This window comes from Myodes glareolus, chromosome 19, assembly GCF_982192425.1.
Source record: "Myodes glareolus chromosome 19, mMyoGla1.1, whole genome shotgun sequence".
Classification (NCBI taxonomy): domain Eukaryota; kingdom Metazoa; phylum Chordata; class Mammalia; order Rodentia; family Cricetidae; genus Myodes; species Myodes glareolus.
In genome coordinates this window covers 28390362-28413666 of record NC_142044.1, presented here as the reverse complement: position 1 = coordinate 28413666, position 23305 = coordinate 28390362, and the positions used below count along the sequence as shown (strand labels likewise).

The following is a 23305-nucleotide window of genomic DNA, read 5'->3' as shown; positions in this document are numbered from 1 at the left end:
AAATTCTTTTCTAATAAAGTAAAATCTAATGTGTGCCATGTCAGCGCAGACGCTGAGGGGCTACGATGATGATGAAGCCAACAATCTGGTGAGAAGACTGAGGCACACACTTTACCAGAGTTAATGGAAATCAGGCACAATGAACTCAACTTGTCATGGCAAAGGACTGACAATGGAACTGCACACAGGTTTTAGTGCCTTAAGTATTCTACTTACGGTGGTATTACCTGTGAGATTCTCAGCAAGCTAACTTTGCTTACAGGGGCACTTTCAAACAGTATACACTGGTGCTGAGAGAACCTGAGAAGTAAATTTGAATTTGGGCTGCAAATAATAATTCTGATCCTCGCTTTTGGGAAGCCTAGACTACTATGACTGCAAATGAGAAAAAGGGAAAAGTGCAAAAGACAAAACCATGGAGTCACACAGTGACTTATCTAACTACACCTACGCGCTTTCCTTGTATACAGATGACTTGATCATAACTATAACTTACATTAGTTGATTATTTAATTAAACTGTATATCAACCTCTCAGTAAGGAAGCATTTAAGAAAATGGTCACTATTATTAGTGATAAAGAGAAAGTAGTTTCACAATAAAGGTAAGCAGGAGGAAATGGAGAGTCTTTTGAACAACAATGGTTAACAGTGTGATGCCTTTGCTGTAAATTAATCGTCAGCACATGGCATATAGGGTTGACAACTTTGAATAATGAGCAGGAACAAAGAGGGTGACTGTTATGTTCCGAAAACGACCTGGACAGCACTGTCCACGGGACCTTACAGCATGATCACTCACTCCTCTACCAAGGCTCACAGCAGCTGACTTGCCTCAAAATGCAAAGCTCTCAAGAGAGGAGGGCACTGGAATCCCAGCCTAGACCTGATGGCTTCAAACAGAAACTGCCACACTAATTCAAGTACCGATTTGAAAATAAAATGTGTCAGCTGTCTATAGATCTTACTGCAGTGATCTGTATACCTCACAGGTGGAGAATGCACTGCCACTTTAGGGAATGAATAATCATTGAGACATCCGCAGAGAAGCTCCAAACAAGCAAGCACTCTCTAAATATTTATATAGATGAGAACACACACACACACACGACATAGAAAATTAGCTCAAAAACTTCAACTTACTCCATTATATAAAAGGCAATGTATAGTCAAAAAAAAGTGTGCCAATAAAAATTATAGAAGCAATTGTTCTAAATAAGAGAATACTGTATTTATAAACATGGCAAGAACATGTAAGACAAAAATCACTCGACCTACTCAGGTAAAGACATGTGGATGACTCCCCTGGTGAAGTAAATTCATAAGGTTTCTCCAGCTCGGCTGTAGGCACCTGAACATAGTCCTTCATGTTGCAAGACTGTTTTCTAGTTCATCTTCCTGCTTTGTGATCCTGTGGCCTGCTGCTGAGGAAGTATCTGGTTCACTTTACTGCTAATTAATTAATTGAGAGCAGAGTGCTGGGGCTTCTCTAAGTTCTTGCTGACATTAAATACAAAACTATCCAGAACTTGATAATATCCCTATCAAATTCTGCTAAAACCAATTAGCCTTAAATAAGATCGTAAAAGATTTGCATTGCTACTTTACTAAAACTATGTATTTCCAGAGTTTAAGTAAAAAAAAATGATCCTACTTGTATTTTTTTTTCCTTAAATGTCCTTCCTCTTACTGATCCTAGCTTCTAATTCCTTCCAACAAACTCAACGAAGATCTAGTAAAATCCTATTTGAACTTTTCCAGGGCACTAACTGTAAAAGCAAAGAGAATATGCATATAAACAACCAACAACAAAACAAAACAAAAATGTCATGTAAATGGAAGTCTAAAAAATATTAATTCCTTGATAAATTCAATTTGGCACATAAAGAAATAAGAGCAAGGAGAGGCATATTGAAGGCTTTGGAGGGAGGAAAGGGGGGAAAATATAACATCTCAAAAATAAAAAGAATAATTTTTAAAAGTCATAATTTTCATTAGTATATGTTTAGAAGGCTCAAGACGAATAGCTATACAAACAGGAAATGAAACTCAAGAACCATGGAAACGGGAGATTATGATTCAAAACAGAAACAGAATGCTGCAGAGATGGTTCAGCAGTTAACATTGCTTGCTGTTTAAAATAAGAACGCCTACATAAAAAAACTGGGTATCCTGCACTTGACTGTAAGCCCAGCTCCTACAGAAGAATCTATCTTCTAGCCACCCTAGACAGCATGAGATCAGGGAGAGACCCTGCCTCAGAAGAAGAGGAACAAAATGATAGAGAGGGCACTAGATGTCCTCCTCTGTCCTCTATGAACATATTCACACTCCCACATATCCACTTAGGGGAACACACACACACACACACACACACATGCACACACACCATAAACAAACAAATAAAACACAACAGCAATAACAAACACAAAACAAAACAGGGCTGGGCAGCACAGTCTGTGAGTGTGTGGACAAATTGGGGATAATCTGAGACTAAGGGAGTGAAAAGGAAAACTACTAACTACTTCTCATGGTAACAATTTCCAGCAGGATAAAATTAAAACATTTTTGTTTTTGCTGTTATGTTGTTAAACAGTATCGAAACCTTTATCTATCAGGTGTTTTCAATTCTTATGTAATATATGAGGAATTCATTGAAACATTTAAAGGCTGTCGTGGTATGTGTTCATGTGCATCTATGGGGGTATGTATATGTAGGTCCACCTATATGTCCATGCATGTGGAGGCCAGAGGACAGCACCAGTTGTTACTCTGGAGCTGTCTACCTCTACATCTTATTTTTATTTCTTTTGCGACCAGGTCTTTCACTGGTCTGGATGCCACCAAGGTGGCCAGAACAGCTGACCAGCAAACTCCTATAAACCCCTACTATCTTCCTGTCTCTGCATACCACATCTGTTTTTTTGCTTTTTTCTCATTGATTCTTAGGATCAAACTTAGGACATCAGGACTGGTGAGGTGGCTTAGAGGTTAAGAATTTATTCTGTTCTTCCAGAAGGCCTGAGTTTCATTCCTTGCACCCACATTAGGCTCACAACTGTCTCTAACTTCTGATGATCCATGGGATCCAATGTCTCTGGCCTCCTTGGACACTCGCACTTATGTATACACAGTCCCACACGAACACATACCCAGAATTTAAAATAAAAATGATTAAAAAACAAAAAAAGGAATCAGGACATCAAGTACTTTACTCACTGAGCCTTCTTGCCAGCCCAACTCATACTTTTCAACGGTAAGGGTCATGGTCACTGATCTGTCCATTGTGCTCTATTCTCATCATGACACCTATACCATTGCACTTACTTGTATGTATGTCTGTCTTTACCAGGAGAACATCAATCCCTCAAACTCATGTTGAATATTCTGGCATAGAGTAGACATTGACAAAAATGCTATTCACTAAATGAACAAGGACAAAAAGTTAACTAACTTTTAAATGCATTGATAAAGTAAGTTTCTCCCCACCAAGTATTACCAATGTCCTTTTGCAGTACACCTCTTGCTCTCTAGTTCTATGACTGCACTCAAAAACACATGCCCCATATGTAAGACATTAAAATAAGAGCTGTGAAAACTAGAAAGGTAGCCACCCACTTGATGCAGTCATTAAAACTTAAGTTTTAAACTGAGACAAGAACATTTGAGGACAAAAGCCATCCAGTGTCAAAAGAGCCACGTAGTCATGAATGCCACAGAAAGTAAGAGCAGAAAGAAAACACTTGTGGCTCAAGTGAAGCCAACTGAGGACCCTGCACTTCAACCAAGGGCTCAGTGAAGAACAAGCAGGAGCGAGCTACAAGGATTACTGAGGCAGTGAAGCACAACTGCACAGACATAGAAGAAGCATGCATGCAAGTGTAGTCCCAGAAAAAACAAAAGGCTGTTCTACAGAGTCATGGCCTTGAAAGGAACATCCTGAAGGAAATATGGAAAGAATCTGGTGACAAGATGAAGGTCAAAGGAGAGGGAAGAAACAGTCTTACCTTCAGGAGTGTGTTCCTTTTAAAAGGATGTTAATCCATTAGAGGAGTATTTTATTACAGGTCTTTCCACATGTAATTATGCACCACCTCTCCTTTAGGTCTCAATTTCACCACTAGGATTTTATTCCCAGACACATAAATCTTATAGGTGGAAAGAACACTAGTGCAATGAATGAACTAAAGCACCAACTCTGTTTAGAAGACGTCCTCCAGGGCACTGCAATGCTTTGCTCTACGACAGGGTAGCACAGATATAACTCCTGCATGCTTGCTTTCTCAAACTATTCTGAGACAGACACCAGGCATTTTTTTTTAAGTTAGCTTTTCTTTTTTAGTTAGTCTGCTATTTATCGATATCCAACAATCTTCCCCTATATTGTTGTAATCTTAGTAAAACAAACAAAAATATTGGGTACTAGAAAAATCTTTGTTTAAAGGAAATAACATAAACCCTGTGGATTTACATATACATTCAATTATGTTGTATAGTATACGTACTTGACATTTTAAAAATAATCCTAAGGAGGGTTACCCAATGTCAAGAGCAATAAAACACTGAATAATCCTGACTTCTAAAGAATAACACAACATATTTTATTTGAACTCTCAGAAATCACCATTTGGGAAAAATTAGTGGATATATTAAAATCAGAAGAAGACAGAACTTCTTTCTCATTTTATGTGATTCTAGCTTTGTCTAGAAACAAATATGCAGGGATCCAGTGAATGATACAGAAACCAGAGCTGTGGCCAGGACAGAAAAGTCACTAATCTCTGCAGCACCCAGTGCAGAGACTGTGGCTCACTAATTCTGAGCACATATCCCTGGACCCTGAATATCATGGACCATCTTCAAATATGCTGGGTGGCAGTCATGGCAAAGAAAATATATCATTTATGTCAAGAGGTAACGGGGTGATTAATTTCACTGTGTTGTTTTTTTTTTAAATCTGGAAGTTCATTATAACAAAGTTTTTTAAAACGAAAATAGGTATAAAAAAGAGGTAAGATTACACAGAACTAAGCACTATGGTATGATACATGCATGTGTGTGTGCACAATGCTAATGTGATATTACAATGTTATCAACACTCTTAGAAGTACTAAAATGTAATTGCCTACAACAGTTAAGTAACAGTGGCTATTCTCTCTAATCCAACTAAAGAAAGGAGGTAGTTCAGTAATTATCTAAGAATGGTTATGAACCACGATTTAAAAGAAAGACAGGTGAAAGGCAAAGGCTACAGAAAATTTATGTTGGAACTGAGAAAATGAAATAGTAAATACGAAAGCACCAATTTCAGTTTCTAAGAAATATCGATTAGCAAAATAAGAAAAAGAGGAGGGAGGAAATTACCCTTCCTTTTACCTTCGGCCCCCATGCTCCCAAATTTTGTCAGGCGATCTTGTCTATTTCCAATTTCCAGGTGGGTCTATATATGTTTTTCTTTGGCTTCACCTTATTCCTTTGCTTCTCTAGGATCATGAACTATAGGCTCAATGTCCTTTGTTTACGTCTAGTATCCACTTATGAGTGAGTACATACCGTATTCATTTTTGGGGTCTGGGTTACCTCACTCAGGATATTGTTTTCTGATTCCATCCATTTGCATGAAAAATTCAAGATGCCATTTTTTTCTACAACTGAGTAGTACTCTAATGTGTAGATGTACCACACTTTCTTTATCCATTCTTCAGCTGAGGCATAGGTTGTTTCCAGGTTCTGGCTATTACAAATAATGCTGCTATGAACATAGTTGAACAAATGCTTTTGTAGTATGATTGAGCATCTCTTGGGTATATGCCCAAGAGTGATACTGCTGGATCCTGAGTTAGGTTGATTCCCAGTTTTCTAAGAACTGCCAAACTGATTTCCAATGTGGTTGCACAAGTTTGCATTCCCACGAGCAATGGATGAGTGTTCCCCTTATTCCACATTCTCTCCAGCATAAGCTATCATTAGTGTTTTTTATCTTAGCCATTCTGACAGGTGCAATACTACCAAAAGCAATATATAGATTCAATGAAATCCCCTTCAAATTCCCAACACAATTCTTCACAGACCTTGAAAGAACAATAACCAACTTCATATGGAAAAACAAAAAAAAAAACAGGACAGCCAAAACAATCCTATACAATAAAGGAACTTCCAGAGGCATTACCATCCCTGACATCAAGCTCTATTACAGAGCTACAGTAATTAAAACAGCTTGGTATTGGCATAAAAACAGAGACGATGACCAATGGAATAAAATTGAAGACCCAGATATTAATCCACACACCTATGAACACCTGATTTTTGACAAAGAAGCTAAAATTATACACTGGAAAAAAGAAAGCATCTTCAACAAATAGTGCTGGCATAACTGGATGTCAACATATAGAAGAATGAAAATAGATCTATATCTATTGCCATGCACAAAACTCAAGTTCAAATGGATTAAAGACCTCAATATAAATCCGACCACACTGAACTTGATAGAAGAGAAAGTGGGAAGTAGACTGCAATGCATGGGCACAGGAGACCACTTCCTACATATAACCCCAGTAGCACAGACAATAAGAGCAACAATGAACAAATGGAACCTCCTGAAACTGAGAAGCTTCTGTAAAGCAAAGGACACAGTCAATAAGACAAAAAGGCAGCCTACTGAATGGGAAAAGATTTTTCACCAACCCCACATCAGACAAAGGACTTATCTCCAAAATATATAAAGAACTCATGAAATTAGACATTAAAATTCTAAATAACCCAATTTAAAAAAGGAGTACTGAACTAAACAGAGAATTCTCAACAGAAGAATTTCAAATGGCCAAAAGCTACTTAAGGACATGTTCAACTTCCTTAGCTATCAGGGAAATGCAAATCAAAACTACTCCAAGTTACATATTCCTACAAATGACAAACATTCTCACTCAACGAGCATTCATGAAGCACTCAGAACTTGGGAGTTTTCCTCCCCAGTACTGGGACTGCGAAGCCATACTGTTACAAATAGCTTTTTAAAATGGGCGATAGGCACTGAACTCAGGTTCTCACTCTTGCATAGTGGATACGTTACCATGGAGCTATCACTTCAAGCCCACCCACTTCAGAGATTTTAGAAGTGGTTTGTATGTGGGTACCTGGACATAAGCTAGTAACCCAGAAATTTGCACCATTTTAAACACATTATACAAGAGTAATAACTTCATGGACACAATCTGAACTTTCAACATTAACAACCTTACATAGAGAAATGCAAAAATCTCATACAAAATAAAAATGTTAATTTTTACCAGAGCATACCTCACATTGAAGGACTTCAAAATGCTCACATTTAAAATGTTCACATTAAATTCAAAATAACTATCAACAATGATGCTACAAGGTCAATGACAAAGATGCCCCATAAGTTCAAAACTGAGGATTTCAAGGTCTGAAAGTAATTTAGTATAGTAATTTAGTATAGGGGCAGAGAGTGTTACTGATAACTATATGATGGTACCAGTGGCACAGACTTTGGCTATCTTAGGCAAACAATGACCTCAGATTATCCAACTCATTGTTTTTAAATACTGAGATATCCCTAAAGGCAATGATAAAGTAGTCAAATTTTCAGGTATGAGATACAGTGAGAAAAAGGAGCAATAATCCAGCCAGGACTGAGGAAGACAGGAAACAAAAAGAAACCCAGGAAACAAACAAGAGACCTGTAAGCATGTACCTTTAGTTTTTCTAGTTTTTCCAGTATACAAATAACTACAACCATAGTATATCAAAGAGTACAGTAAGCTCTGTCAGAGGCTCATTACAAGAATTTTGTAATTAACATGAAATATCTAATGTTCAAGGTTCTACAGAAGGCAAACACAAAGCACAAATAACCCATACAAGTGGTTCTTCACATCCAGATCCTAATAACATATCTGGACTTTGTAAAGCTAGTTTTACAGAAAACAGTAGTTCCTTTGCTATATACAAAAGATAGGGGGAAAAAAAACTCACCCACACACAAATGGCTGGATTTGAATTCATCCTCAGTTCCCTGGTAGAACTACGTATTCCTAACTATGTGGATCATTCTACCACATTCAAGATCAGCACATCTCCATGGTACAACTGCCATTACTTTTGCTACTCAAGAGTATTTCTTCTCTTCTGGTACAAGTCACCCCAGGATAATCCCGACCACTGCTTCCACAATACCAAGAGGCTTCTCTTAAAACAGCCTATTGGTCTTCTGAAGAACCTCCTGGAATACCTTCAAAAGTGAACAAGTGTATCAATTCCTGGGACAACAGGACAATAGCCTCAACTGCACAATGAGTATCATGTACATTCAAATTGAAAGGTACCTGCTATAGAGACCCACTTGGCCCTTGGAATCACAATGTAAAGAATTCAGCATATGATAATTTTTATTGACTTTTATTTCAGCTGTCCTTATGAATTGTATAAACTTTTAGTACAGTTGTACTAATCAAATCTTCTATATTTTAATAACCACATTAACAAACTGTAACACAGGAGTGGCAGAAACAACAAATGCAAGCATCAAAAAAATATTTGACAGAAGAAATTCACAGGGTAAAACTCTGTCACCAGCAACAACACCTTAAGACCTGGTGGCTGAGATCTCTAGAACATCCGCTTTGCTTTCAGATGCAGCCACCTCACCTACCTTCAAATAGACTTTCTGAGCAACTTGATGGACATGAGTATCTGACATCTGACAGATTCTCACTGGAAATAAATCAGGTGAGGTCCTAAACAGTCTAAAGTCTCAAGCTCAGTAGTACAAATAAACAGAACTATGAAATCTTTTGTACTTTATTCTTAAACACAAACAAACTTTTGAAAATTTCCCCTTTTCTAAGATTGTTCTGGCTTGCTTCTCTGTACTTTCAAATACTGTTTTAGGTTCACCACAGTCCTTGAGTTCACTTTCATGTAATGCTGGGAGAAGGGTTACAGTATTAAGAAACCCTTTTACTTCCTGTTTCTGTCTGCTAGAGAAGATTCTGCTATAGTTTATGAGATAATCTGTTTTCTGGTAAGTCTAAAGGACTGCCTAAAAGTAGGCCTGCCTAAAAGAACCTTCAGTAGCTACTCAGTACCTAATGGCCCAGACATTATAAAGGTTTAATATTTACCTGTTAATAAATGAACCCTCAAAGGATCTTTCAGAAGCATACTCAGCAATTTGCTCTCCCTGCTTGTCTGTGATGAGCCTAAGTTCGGAAGACTCTCTGTACACGGTCACTGTGGGGTTATGAAAGTCTCAGTCAGTGTGCCTTCCTTGGAAAATTCTTGGGTATGGTTCTAAAAGGCAGGGTTTGGAGAGAAGTTAGTAGAAAGCCTGATGACTAACGAAGGTGCCACAATGGGATCACCGTACACCTTTACTAGTAAGAGAGTCATTATTTTTCATCAGTACCAGACTGACTTTAGTATTTATAGTTTTATGTATATAATCCTATTTGTTCTAAGCTCAGAGAAAGGGCAGGGCGGGCACCCTCTAAAACTCAAATGTGCCTCAGAAATAATTCTGAGGAGGAAAAGACGCAATTCAGTATTGTGTATGTATGTTAAACTAGCATGTACATGCAGGTAGCAGTCTTCTGTCTTTTATTGCTCTTCTCCTTAATATTTTGTGACAGAATCTCTCAATGAACTTGGCTCTTACCCTTTAGTTACAGTGGCTACCCAGTGAGCCCTTAGGATCTGCCTTTTTTTGTATTCCCAGAGCAGGATTACAGATGCCAGACACTACTCGAGGCTTTATGTGGGATATGAAGACTGAACACAGGTCTTCACACTTGTACAGGAAGCACTTTAGCCACTCAGCCATCTGCATGCTGCAAAGCATTTAGTGACACCTATCAAGTCTCAAACACTAACTAGATGCAGGAAACATCACTACAGGACACAATCCCTGGCCTTTATTAACATATAATCTGTTGAGAAAAGAAAAAAATGTACTAGGATACAAAAAATCCTGAATGGCAAACATCTTTTAAGAGAGGGTTGAAAGAGAAAATAAAAAGGAAGTCATCTGAAGAAACAGAAAAAAAAATGATAAAAGGATTCTGTTAGAGAAAACAAAAAACAGTTAAAAATCCCGCACTTTCTACAGAAATTACATAGCAATAAGATACAGCTTAATAAAAATAAATGCTAGCAACAATGAAACAAAAGCATAGGAAATTAAAAACATCTAAAAATGCAAGTAAATATAGCAATATGATTTTCCAGTAATGTTATTTAACATTTCAAAATGGTCTAATTATTTTAGCCATAAATAAAATGGTAATTTACGTAAACCTAGATTGACACTCACTGTTCTAGAGGCTCTCTACATATAAGGAACAAAAAGTGATGGCCACAGTTCATACAACTATCAACATTAGCAACAATAATCATAAAATGATGCTAATAACATACTTTATTGTTATTCTGTTCCGTTTTTAGTAAGATAATAGACTTCTTAAAACACAAAATTTTAACACTGCATTTTATAGTTTGAAGTGAATGTAGGAAGATACAATACTTAGTAAGAATGGGAACATAGGAAAAGGAAAATTGTACTAAGTATCTGAAGAAGAAACCAAAACATATGTCTACAGAAATCCCATCCTTCTGCTGGCATCTGATGACGAAGAGGGGATAAAATCAGAGATTCTTCCACCAGGATCAAGCTGGAGCACTGGTCTTGTTCTCAGTTTTGTTCTAGGTACACACAGTAACAGAATCCACATTTGAACTATAGACAGACATTCAAAGAACATTTTAATTATTTCATGACTCATCAAAGAAATCAAAATAAGACTGAAGTAATTGCCCATGCAAGCTATCAGACGATAATGTATCTACAAGTAGTTCCCTCACTGATTAAATATTTTAAAAATCTAGTTACTAGGTTTTATTTTTCTCTACCAACAGACAATATTAAGACCTTGGTTAGAGATTACTGTAAATAATGTTTGAGAAATCATGATGATGGATGACAGGCAAAGTCTCCAGGGATGAGAAGTCATGAGGCTTGTGTGGCTTTGCACTTTCACAACTGTCTCTGTTTTTCTGTTTCTGTTTTATTTTGCTTTGGGGCGTTGGTGATTGAACCTGACCCCTGCACATGTTGGACAGTGAACTATATCTTGAAACTACAACCTGAAGCCTTGGTTTGTTTTGGGGGGTGGGCACTCACTATGTAATTCAGGTTGTCTTTTAGTCTGACTCCTCCTGTCTCTACCTTCCAAGCTCTGGCATTATAGGCCTGCCTCATCACTCTTGGTTTGTATTTGTCCTAGCTGATGTTCTATGTACTTTCATAAGGGTGAGCTTATTCTTAATCTTTTTCAGGCTCGCTCTTTTAGTTCTGTCTTCTAAAATAATAAATAAATCAATTTGCAATAAGTGGAGAGAAGCAACGGCAAGGTTGGAAAGTGCCAATCAATAAGCTCAACGTGGACCCTAATAAACCATTGGTTTGTTAAGAGCATTCTTATTAGTTAAGACCATTCAGGTTCTTAAGGAGAAGTCTCCATAGAACGCTTTTCATTTTGAATAGTCATTATATATAGATAAAAATCTACCTTATAATCAATGCCATATTTATCTGGTGTCTGTTTCTGAAACTACATGACATAAAACACACGTCTTCAAGTCTTCAAGCAGCATTTTTTCATAAAGAGTATGAAACACTGTCAGAGTTTTGAAGTTTGGGTGAAGGAAACTTAGATACATTTCTTAGTCTTTGCTACAGAGTTCTTAAAGGAGTCTTCAGTCTATCACTACCATTGTATAGGCATAGAGCAGCCTTATGCAGTTTCTTCTCAATGTCACCTTGGGGAAAGGCAATGGCAAACCAGCCACTATGACCAAGAGGGTAGGTCTGCTCTTGCTGTTCCTTCCTCAGTTAGCTCACCTGGAGCCTCCGCCCAGCATTATTTCTCAAGCAAGTCCTTCATCTGCACCTGAAGTTGGGCAGAGGCCACTTTTCTCTACCACAACACCATCATCTGTTTAATATATTGATCTGTTTTTCCCAGAGCTCAATAAAGTCCTTGAGGGTAGGGCTGTGGCTTACTCAGCTTTTTAAAACTCCAGGTTGAAAGATTTTGAGAGGATACACATATAGAAATAACTATGCTGCTATATATTTTTCCTGTCTCTGAAAGAAAATTAAAATTCTGGAAATGCAAAGTTCTCATTGATGTTTTAACTTGAATAGTCATTGTTATTTTTATTTTTAATCAGCTACAAAGCTACATACAAAATGCATAAAACTAGTATCTGGTTCTGCATAAAAAGTTAAAACTGATGATTATAAAAGCTTCAGTTATTTTTTAAACCATAATAAATTTAATAATTTATAATAAAAAACAGTAAATTTAGTAATTAATAAAGTTAAACCAAAATAAATATATGAGTTCAAATGTAATCTGTAGTGTTTGGCACTGGGTGGAGGGCATTAAATTTCATTTTGCATCACTGTGCCAAAATAAAAGGCTTTGATTTTAAAATCACAAAATAATAAGATATAGGGCAGTCATGGCACTGTTATATTATGGCATCTCTTTCCAAGATGGATATTACTGTAGTTGGCAGGGTTCAAAGCTGAGTAGGATTGGTTATTACTTTCTCCCCTGGTAGCACGCATAGCGCCTTCCAGCACCGTGAAAGCTAGCCAATAGGGAAGAAGAATCCAGGTCAGTACCAGCTTAAAATATCCATGTTTTACGACTCAGGAATGTGGTGTCTTGAGCAATAGGATCTTATTGTCAAGCTCTGGAGGGTACCATGAGGCAGGTGTATAGAAATTATTCTTATTATATAAAAGCTAGCCTGGCACATTGTCAAATGCTTTTCATCCCAGAAAGGGGAGGTGGATCTCTGAGAGTTCAAAGCCAGCCAGGTCTACAGATTGCACAGAGTGAGATCCTGTCACAGAAAAAAAAAGCATAATAATAATTATTATTATTTTATTATTATTTAAACAAACTAAAAATTACAACTCTACACTGGTTCTTGATCGTCATGAGAAACCAATTTGAAATAACATTTTTTTATGAACGAGGAAGAGCCAGCTGAATAGCAATTTTGCATATATGCTACAGTTGTATAGCTTAGTCCTCTCGTGGGAATCCTAACAGTGGAAACGGGCTGTCTCCAGCTCTTTTACTGGCTTTTGGGACATTATTCCTCATAGTAGGAATATGAGGAATAGTGTCACCTAGCCTTAATACATGGGGAGTCCATGTATTAAGTCTTACTGCATGATATACCATGTTTTGGTGATACTCATGAGAGACCTGCCCTTCCTAAACAGAAATGGAGGAGTGGATTGGGGGCATGAAGGAGGGGCTGGCAAGAGAGGAGGAAGAGAAAACTGCCAGCTGAGATGTAAAATAAATAAATAGGTAGATAAATAAATAAATGGATGAATAAATAACCAAACAAACAAATAAAGAATTTTTGAGGAAAATTCTTAAAATGTCTTTCTGCATGTTAAACCCAGGTACATTCTATGGCTAATTTTTTCAAATTATGTTTTGTAAAAGCTATTTATTAAAATCTCTTCTTTCCTTATACATATTTATAGTGACTTTGCAAATATATGTGCAGTACTAATGTGCTGCTACCCTACTGTCCACAATGAAGACCTGAGTATAAAGCAAAATTAGGGTTGAGTTCTTCTGCAGATTTTTTTAAATCTATTCTTCTCTTATATATTACATATGAACTACAGTTTCCTCTCCATCTTTTCCTCCCAGCCACCCCCACTTCTTTCATCTACTCCTCCTCTAGCTTCCCTTCAGAAAAGGGCAGGCCTTTCAGGAATACCAACCAAACATTGCCTTATCAAGTTACAAATAGCCTAGGTACCTCCCCTCATATCAAGGCTGGGCAAGGCAACCCAGGAGGAGGAAAAAGGTTCTGAAAGCAGGCAAAAGAGTCAGAGAGAGCCCCCTGCTCACACTGTTAGGAGTCCCACAACAACACCAAGCTACACGACCATAACATATATGCAGAGGGCCTAGGTCAGTCACGTGCAGGCTCTCTGATTGTCGCTTCAGTCTCTGTGAGCCCCTGTGAGCCCAGGTTAGTTGGCTTGAGGGGAGGTTTTTGTGGTATACTTGATACCTCTGGCTCCTACCATCTTTCCTCCCTCTCTTCTGCAAGATTCCCTGAGCTCCACCTAAAGTTTGGCTTTGAGTCTCTACATCTGTTTCCATCAGTTGCTGGATAAAGCCTCTCATGATAATTATGCTAGGCTCCTGTCTAGTTTGAGTATAACAGAATATCATTAGGAATCATTTCAACCGGGGGCAGGCAAATCTCTGCGAGTTTGAGGCCAGCCTTGTCTACAGAGCTAATTCCAGGACAGTGAGGGCTGTTACACAGAGAAATGCTGTCTCGAGAAACAAAAGACCAAAATCATGTCATTTTGTTTTTATTGTTGTTTTGTTTTGTTTTCTTGTGCCAATGGTTCTTTCCTAAGTATCTGGGTTATCCTGTCTCTGGGTCCTGGCTCTCCTTGTCAGGGATGAGCTCCCTCTGGCCACTCCCACAATTTTTGCACCATCTTTACACCAGCAGAACTTGCAGGCAAGATAAATTGTAGGTCGAAGGTTTTGTGGCTGGGTTGATGCCCCAGTCACTCCACTAAAGTCTTGTCTGGTTACAAGAGATGGCTGGTTCATGCTCCATATCTCTCATTACTAGGAGTTTATCTAGGTTACCCCTGTAGTTGTGCACTTAAAAAAAAAATTAAAAAGTAGAGTATCCAGTTGAACAAGCCAAGGAAGAATACCTTCGAGAAAGGAACTCTTGAACTGAAGGAAAGCAACCCTTCCTGGCTATGAGGATAAGGGACCTTACACAGTGATGAGAGTCTTTCTCATGACAACTCATGAGTCTAGCCATAATGACAAGGCTAGGTTTGGTTATTTTAAATTACACATTCTCTGAATATTTAACAAGTAAAATATGAATATTTGGGGCAAAATTCAAAACAGCTTTCTAATTGCCTAACTATTTAAATTTCAACAACATTTTATTTCCTTGTTAGTCATAATGTAACAAAAGTGTTAAATCTGTGGGAGTGTTTGTAAATTCCAAAATTATTCTTAGAAGAAATACATTTAATATACCAACAGCACTGATTCTTCTGGAACACCCACAGCATCTCTGCCATATGCTAAAAGATTTTCCTTTTAATTGAAATGATTAAAATGTCAGTCTAAACTGTATTGTATCATTCCAATCATGAGTCTAAATAAAATATACATTTTAAATAATGTCCCCATTATTTAAATTTTAATTAGAAAAGGAAGAAACATAGCACATGATTTGTTGAACAGGCTTAGATAATTTCAACCTTCAAAGTTTAGTGCTTGATATATTCTGCCAAACTTCCAACTCAAACACAGAAACCTGAATATTTTCCTTCTTCCCACCTCCCTCTCCCTCTTCCCTCTCCCTCTCCCTCTCTTGGTGCTAGGGACTGAACCCAGGACCTTGTCCATGCTGGGCAAGAGCTATCACTGAGTTATATCACCAGTCTTCAAAGTCACAGCTGCCTTACTTAGTTTTGTTTTGTTTTGTTTGTTTGTTTGTTTGTTTTTTGCTGTGAAGAGCTACTATGACCACAGCAACTCTTATAAAGGAAAACATTTAATTGGGACTGGTTTACAGTTCAAAAATTTAGTCCATTATCAGCATGGCGGGAAGCATGGTGGCATGCAGGCAGACATGGTACTACAGAAGGAGCTGGGAATTCTACAGTTTGATCCATGGGCAACAGGAAGAAACAGTAAGTCACTGGCCTGGCTTGATCATCTGAGAACTCAAAGCCCCCAGTGAAAAATCTCCAACAACACAGAACCTACTACAAGACCACACCTCCTAATAGTGTCACTCCCTATGGGATTATGGGGCCATTTTTATTCAAATCTCCATATTTCACTCCCTGGCCACCATAGGCTTGTAGCCATATCATAATGTGAAATGATTAGTTCAACTTCAAAAGTTCCTATAGTCTATTAACAGTCTCAAACTTGTTTAAAAGTCTAAAGTTCAAAGTCTCTTCTGTGACTCATGGAATCTCTAATTGTAATATCTTGCAAAATCAAAATGAAAATGCAGATCACATATTTCCAGCATATAAAGGCACAGGATATACTGTACTGTTCTAAATGGAAACATAGTAAGAAAATACTGGACCAAAGCAAGACCAAAAACCAGAAAGACAAACTCCAAACTCTGCATCTCTTTGTCTAATGTCAAGGCATTCTTCTGATCTCCAACTCCATTCAGCTTTGTTGACTGTAACAAACTTCTTCATCTTGTGCTGGTTCCACTCCCAGTTGGCAGCTCTCCTTAGCAGGCATCCCATGACTCTGGCATATCCAACACCTTGTGGTCTCCAAGGTAATCCAGGTTTCACATTCACAACCTCATGCAATGGTTTCTCTTGGCCTTCATGCAGGGACATAGCTGACACATGCCTGATCTCGGTGTCTTTCCTTAGTCACTGAGGAAGAGTACATAATCACTTTCTTGTATCCTTGACTTTAAAGCAAGAACCATGAAGCTGAAGCTGTCAAGTTCTACTGCTTGCTGGGCTTGCTGTCCTAAAACTAGCTCTGCAAGCCAGGCTGACCATGAAATCAAGAGTTCTACAGACCTCTGCCTCCGGAGTGCTGGGATTAATAAACGTGTGTACCATCACACCTAGACCTAAGCTTTTCTTTAATTCCTTTTAACAAACTATTTGCTTAGTTGGGTACAATATTAGCCTCAGGTCATCAATCCCTTCATTCCATTTAACATCAGGCTTTCCTTTAATCTGTTTATTTCCTTAAATGAAAGATTTAGTTCCATTCCACTTCCTGATGCACCTTTTCTCCTCAATTTGTACATTTTGTATTTTTACTAGTTCAGTTTCCTCCTTTTCATTATAAATCTGCACAAGTGTGGCCACTAATAACCAATCAACATAGTCAATATTAGGTTGTCTGGAAACTTCCTCTGCCAAAATTGTTCACTCATAACTCTTCAATGTAGCCTCAGGCAGATTTTTTTGGACAATAGCAGAAAGCAGTTATATATCTTGCCAAAATATTACAAGAATGGACTATAGGCCATATACTAATATTTTTCTCCTCTTAAACCTTTGAGCCCCCACAGTTCAAATCCCCCTCAACACCACTGTATTTCATGCTCCTACTAACATGGCCCATTAAGCTTCACTTAAAGCATTCAGCTGCTTTTCAAAAGGTCAGGCTCATCACAGAAATACTCCAGTACCTGATAACAACTTCTGTCTTAGTTAGGGTTTCTACTGCTGTGAACAGACATCATTACCACAGCAACTCTTATAAAATGGAAAACATTTTATTGGGACTGGCTTACAGTTTCGGAGGTTTAGTCCATTCTTATTATGGTGAGAAGCACAGTAGCACACAGGCAGTCATAGAGCTGTAGATGAAGCTCGATCTGCAGGCAGCAGGAAGACTGCCTCACTGGGCCTGGCTTGAGCATCTGAGCTCAAAGCCTACCCCCAGGGACACACTGCCTCCAACATCACACTCACTCCAACAAGACCATATCGCCTAATAGGTGTCCTAACTTCAGCTTGCAAACTGTACAATTGTCAATTTGTATTTACTCACTGATTATAACTGGACAGTCTCTTCTACCAGATAGGAAGCAGTGACAAGAGAGCTAAGAACAGAAGTACAGGATTCTATGTACTGGACCTGAAATATGGCAACTGCTTTGAAGTTCAAAACAATCTTACAACACCTTCCCTGATGCTCCATAAGTTTTCTTTATTGTCATACCATCAGATCAGATGGAAAAAGAATGTCACTACTTCTATTTCTTGCTAGTCTTAACTATTCAAATGCTACCATAAACAGATGGCCTGGCTGGCAGAAGAAACAAGTTTAAGTGCCCTCATCTAATTCTTTATCTGGTCAGTACAAATTTGCTCAACACGTTTCTTCCCCATTAGACTGTGCTTCACCAGCAAAGACAACAGCTGTAATGATATCCAAATGGTCTAACAAAAGTGACACATAGTGGGCTTTGAATAAAAATGAGTTGAACAAAAGACAGAATTACTAAATTCCCCTCTCCCATGTGTCTGTTTGGGTATACATTTACACACACACACACACACACACACACACACACACACACACATAACCCTTTAAGCTTCACATTTTCTAGGACTTAAATCTTTTTTCAATTGACTGTTCTTTTCCACTCATATGATCTGCTTCAAGTATTTACCTTAAGCAGCCTTTTTGTTGTGCTCACTATTTCTGTCATATCATTTAAGGCACTCTAGCTTTTGAAAGTATTGTCTATTCATCTTCCTGTTAGTGTCAAGGACACTTTCTCCTCTTATCTCCAAGAGCCCCATTCTCAAGAATATATATATATATATATATATATATATATATATCCTTTATTATAACTATGTGCATACCTTTCAATAAATGATATAACCTTTTTGAAGCTAGAGATCACTTTATCCTATATTTTCCACCTTGGTAGTGCCTTGCAAATGTAAGCATTAAAACACTAAGTAAATATAGCCCTAAAGTATTTACCAGAAAAACGAAATTGAAAGAGAACATCTGTGAGTCCAATAGAATACTGACATCGTCTGTGACAGAAATAACTACAAGAATGAGCTATAATATATTCAGTCCTGGAGACTGTTAGACCAAAAGGGTGAGTCACCATCAGCTAAATTGCTTTGGGTTTTGTCTCAGAATTCCTGAGCTTTTTTACTCTAAAAGATCTTATATTCTCTATTCACTATTTAAAAGTAGTCAATGTCACTTTCCTACTGAAATTAAATGATAAATGAGGTAAGAATAAAGCTATCCAACTGAAGCTGGGTGGGCTGCCTACTTAGTTTCTTCAGTACCTTTACCAGACAACAACCATATTACACCTTCATGGAAGTCATCTTGAAAACCTTTGTTCCAAAGGCTTTTCAAGCTTCCCTTCCTCTGCCCTTCAATAAGGGTTAAAAGAAACAAGAACCCTATACCAGACCAAGGGAATGAACTTTTGTAAATAAAATTCCTATGAATATAACTGGCCTATCTTCCTATCATCTCTTTCTGAGATCTAAATTGTTTCATTTTGTGAAGCTGATGTGTTAAAACAAGGCTAAGTGTGTGCACTGTGCTAAGTATACTCCATCCTTTTAAAACCAAACAACATTATTAGGATGGAGTAAAGGGAAAGAAAACATAGAGTGGACAAGTTACCTATCTGCTTCTCATCAGCACTGCATACTGGAGAAACTGGACTTCTGAAACTTACACAGGCCAGCTAGAACACATGAAAACTTTGCGGACTCAGACCTGGAAGCTCAATAGCTATGCACCTGTCTTGAACGCCTGTTCTGTGCAGATGTCCACTTTCATCAAGCTGAAATAGGTGTCAAGATAAGACCTGAGGTAACTTATATTTTTCTGCCAACATGCTGGTCCTAATATGTTGACTAATATTTCTAAATCTAAAACCAAACCATTACATAAATACAATATTGCATCTACAAAGTCCTAAGAGATATTGTTGTCTTTCAGTTATGAGTCAAAATATCTAATAAAAAAAACTTTTGCCTAAGTTCCTAAAATCAATCAGTTTAAGTTAGATGTCATAAAAGGGTCACTCTTCTCAGTTCTCAGGATCTCTGCTCATCAGGCACATTTTGCATGTTTCTGAAATCCCAGGAATCATAATGACAAACGTGGTACCTTATACTTCATCTGTCAGCTCAGCAGGAGTGAGAGCCATTTAAAGTTAACTTGCAACCACAGCACAGAGAACACGGTGGTGAATTATCAAGACAGCTGTTCAAAAATGCGCATTAGAGAGCAGTAGTGTGAAGAATACTTAGCATTATCCGGAAACCTACTGGCATGCGGGGGATGAGAAGAAAAGGCACAGCTGGGTAACTCATCACGTAAGCAGGGGTGGTGGCAGTTAGAGAGAACTCCTCTTGGAGGCTGTGGGGCAAAAAGGTTTAACGACTAATTTTAGAATAGACAAATTTGATTCAGAGGTACAACGGAAAAAAACCAAAGCAGTGGTTCCTTTTTCAATAAAACTCAGAATTATGCCAACCAATAACATCCAAAGTTAAAGAGCATGCCAAGGAGGAATGGGATTCCTCCCATGGAAGGAAGAAAAATATTATTAGCTCCGATTTGCACAAGAACATCCTCAAGAGCTGGCTCATTTCAAGAGCTGAATAAACCTGGCATACGTGATGACAGAATTGTGACAGGGCTGACATTAATCACAGTAGGAACTGCCAACATCCACTTTGTGATCCCACCTGCCTAAAACTGTATTCACTCTGCAGAAGACAATCATTCCACAGATGCTACAAAAACCTATCAACTTCCCATAAAATGAACTCCCCCACAGTGACTCATCTCACCTCTTCAGGATTTCAAGACTAAAACCACTACTTAGTAAAGCACACAAAACCTCACACAGAAAAGACAAGCGATAAATGTGCTTTGTTCTTATGCTCCTATTCACCAACACACAGCACTAAACTTGGCAAAGCATTCCCAGAAGCTTACATTTCGGAGCATCTGACAGCAATCAGACACCAGACACTTCTTTTCTATATAGTTAGCACCATGTCATTGATTTTTCAAAGTTCTAATCTTTAGAACTTTAGGAAGAATCTGTTTAGTAGTAGTAAATATCTACTACTTTAGTAGTAGTTTAATATCTTGTTTTAGGTTTTTTTTTTAAAGCTGTATTAAATCTGTAACCTTAAGCATCTACTTTTTTCTAATTACAGAATTCTAACTGTAGAAATTCTGGAAAACACAAATTAAGAAAATGAATTTGCCAGGCATAATAGTATATAGCTGTATCCCGACATTCAGGAAGCTGAGGCAGAAGGACTGTTAGTTTCAGGTTAGTCTGTGCTATGGGACAAAACACTGTATACACGTCTTCATGGTGTTGTTTTAGTCTAGTTTGTTTATTAGAGAAAGGATCTTATTATGGAGGCTAGGGTTGCCTCAAATTCTAACTCAGCCTCCCAAGAGCTGGGGTTATTACACCCTAGCTTCATGAGCACTCTTCTTAAAAAATGCAAAATATTTTGTTTAAAGGCTTTCTATTAACAATATGCACCCATTCTCTATTAATGAACACAAGTTCCTGCTTTTCACTTTTTATAAATATTACTATGACAAAACATTTGGGTGCAAAAATAACTTGATGTCCTTTGCTTCAATTGTTTCTTAAGAATAGATTCCTAGAACTGAAATTCCTGAAACCCTGGATCAGTTGATAAATTATTTTTAATCTGCTTCCCAAATAGATCTTCACTGTGGCCATTTGTTGGTATGGGAGGTCCTTCTGTCTATGTGTTGCTTTTATTGGTTAATGAATGAAGAACTGCTTTGAGTCTATGGCAGGGAAGAAAAGAACTAGGAGGGGAAAGCTAGGCTGTATGCTGGGAGAAAGGGGAGAGTCAGAGAGAAGCCATGGAGCTGCCACCAGAGTCAGATGTGCTGAAACTTTGTCAGTAAGCCACTGCCACATGGCGATACACAGATTCATAGAAACAGGTTAAATTGCTATGTAAGAGTCAGCCAATAAGAAGCTAGAGCTAATGTGCCAAGCAGTGATTTGATAAATATAGCTTCTGTGTGATTATTTCAGGGCTAGGCAGCCGGGAACCAACAAGCGGCCTATTCCAACAATTTGTTTTGAACGGGCCACTGCAAGTTATTGTTAGAGGCTTTTACAACCTATCAGATCAAAATTGGCTTTGGCATTTAATCTGCATTATTTTATTAATGAAATGGACCCATGTTTCCCCCAAATGGTAAAAATAAATAAATAAATAAATAAATAATCATTATTGCCCTAGAAAACAAGAGGAACCTGGCTTCAGCTGTTTTGTTTTTAAGTTGCCCATTCAAAATTAAAGTAGAAACAAACCAAGTTCCCCCAGAAAACTAGCTTCATCTGCCCAACAATTCAGATGGCCTGGAAGATGTATAAAACATCCAAAATTCTGGTGAAAAGAACGAGATACTGAAAAGAAATGCTACCCATTCTGCTCGCTGAAGGACCCTGATCAGAATCAATTCCAGGGTCAAGTTCAAATAGATCACTGCTGACTAGATCAGGCCTAGAGGCTGTTTGAGCCTCACTCTGGGCTGAGAACACATCTCTGGGGAGCAGGCTGACTGAGCATCCTAATGGTATAAAAGCAGGACAGGCTCTGGGCACAGCTTGATCTGTAATATTTAAATATTCAGAACTAGAGCAGTTCTTAATAAGGTATAATTTTAATGTTGTCCTCCAGGGGAATATATGGTGGTGTCTGGTAATTTTTTTTCTTTTTTTGTTCTTACAATTTTGGGATTCCTAGGGAAGAAGTAGATGCTGCTACTGGCTTTAGTAGATAAAAACCAAATACACTGCTAAACATTCTATAAAACATAGGATAGGGCCCTGCTACCACTCCCTCCTTGAGCCACCACCACTAAAATAGCTGGTCTAAGATATCAATGGAGCAAAGGCTGAAAATCTCTCATTTACAGTATAAAGGGCAGACATTTGTATCGTCTAACACATCAAAAAACATACAGGAAGACATGTCTTTATAAAAAAACCCAGTAAGTTAGAAATTACTAGTATGTCTACAAATAGTCACTGTAAATGTGACTGTGACAGCCGGAGTGTATTTTCAGTCCTTAACTGCTTCTCTGCATTATAATGGCACACAAAACCATTCCATTTCTGGCTCCCCTCTCCTCTAGTCTTATCATTTACATCATCTTTAAAACAGCTCTGCTTACTCATGAATGGGACTAACTGAAGCATAAATTCTGTGTGGTGTGGTGATGCACACCTTTAATCCTAGTACTTGGGAGGCAGAGATGGGTGATCTCTGAGTATGAACCCAACCAAGTCTACAAAGTGAGTTCCAGGCCAGCCAGGGATACCCAGAGAGACTCTGCTTAAAAACTAAAGAAACACAAGGTCTCCTAAGCCGCAAATAAAGCAGTATCAAGGCAAAGATCACTGTGAGAGGGAAAAAAAATACAAAACTCCAACTACAACGCTGGGTGAAGGAACAAGGCTGGAGAGAAAGAAGGTAAAATTTGAGGGAGAAAAATGAACTAACAATAATATAAATAATTATGAATGAACACAAAGGCTCCAAAGGCAGTAATATGAATGCATAAGTTTGCAAGTGGTTGTGGTTTAAATGATCACTGACCTTTGTTAAAAGTT

General features: G+C 38.0%; 1 protein-coding gene across 2 annotated transcripts in view; it reads right to left on the bottom strand.

Moving 5' to 3' along the window:
• Efr3a (EFR3 homolog A) overlaps positions 1–23305 on the bottom strand; it is a 93489-nt gene that overhangs the window by 66147 nt on the left and 4037 nt on the right. Inside the window, exon 1 of one of the 2 annotated variants that reach the window (XM_048457431.3) lies at positions 1277–1382. The exons of the other annotated variant lie outside the window; for it this stretch is intronic. Coding sequence (XP_048313388.3) covers positions 1277–1367 — 91 coding nt within the window. The 5' untranslated portion in view covers positions 1368–1382. Of the gene's footprint in view, positions 1–1276; positions 1383–23305 lie in introns of those variants that run through there. 2 annotated transcript variants of the gene reach the window in all.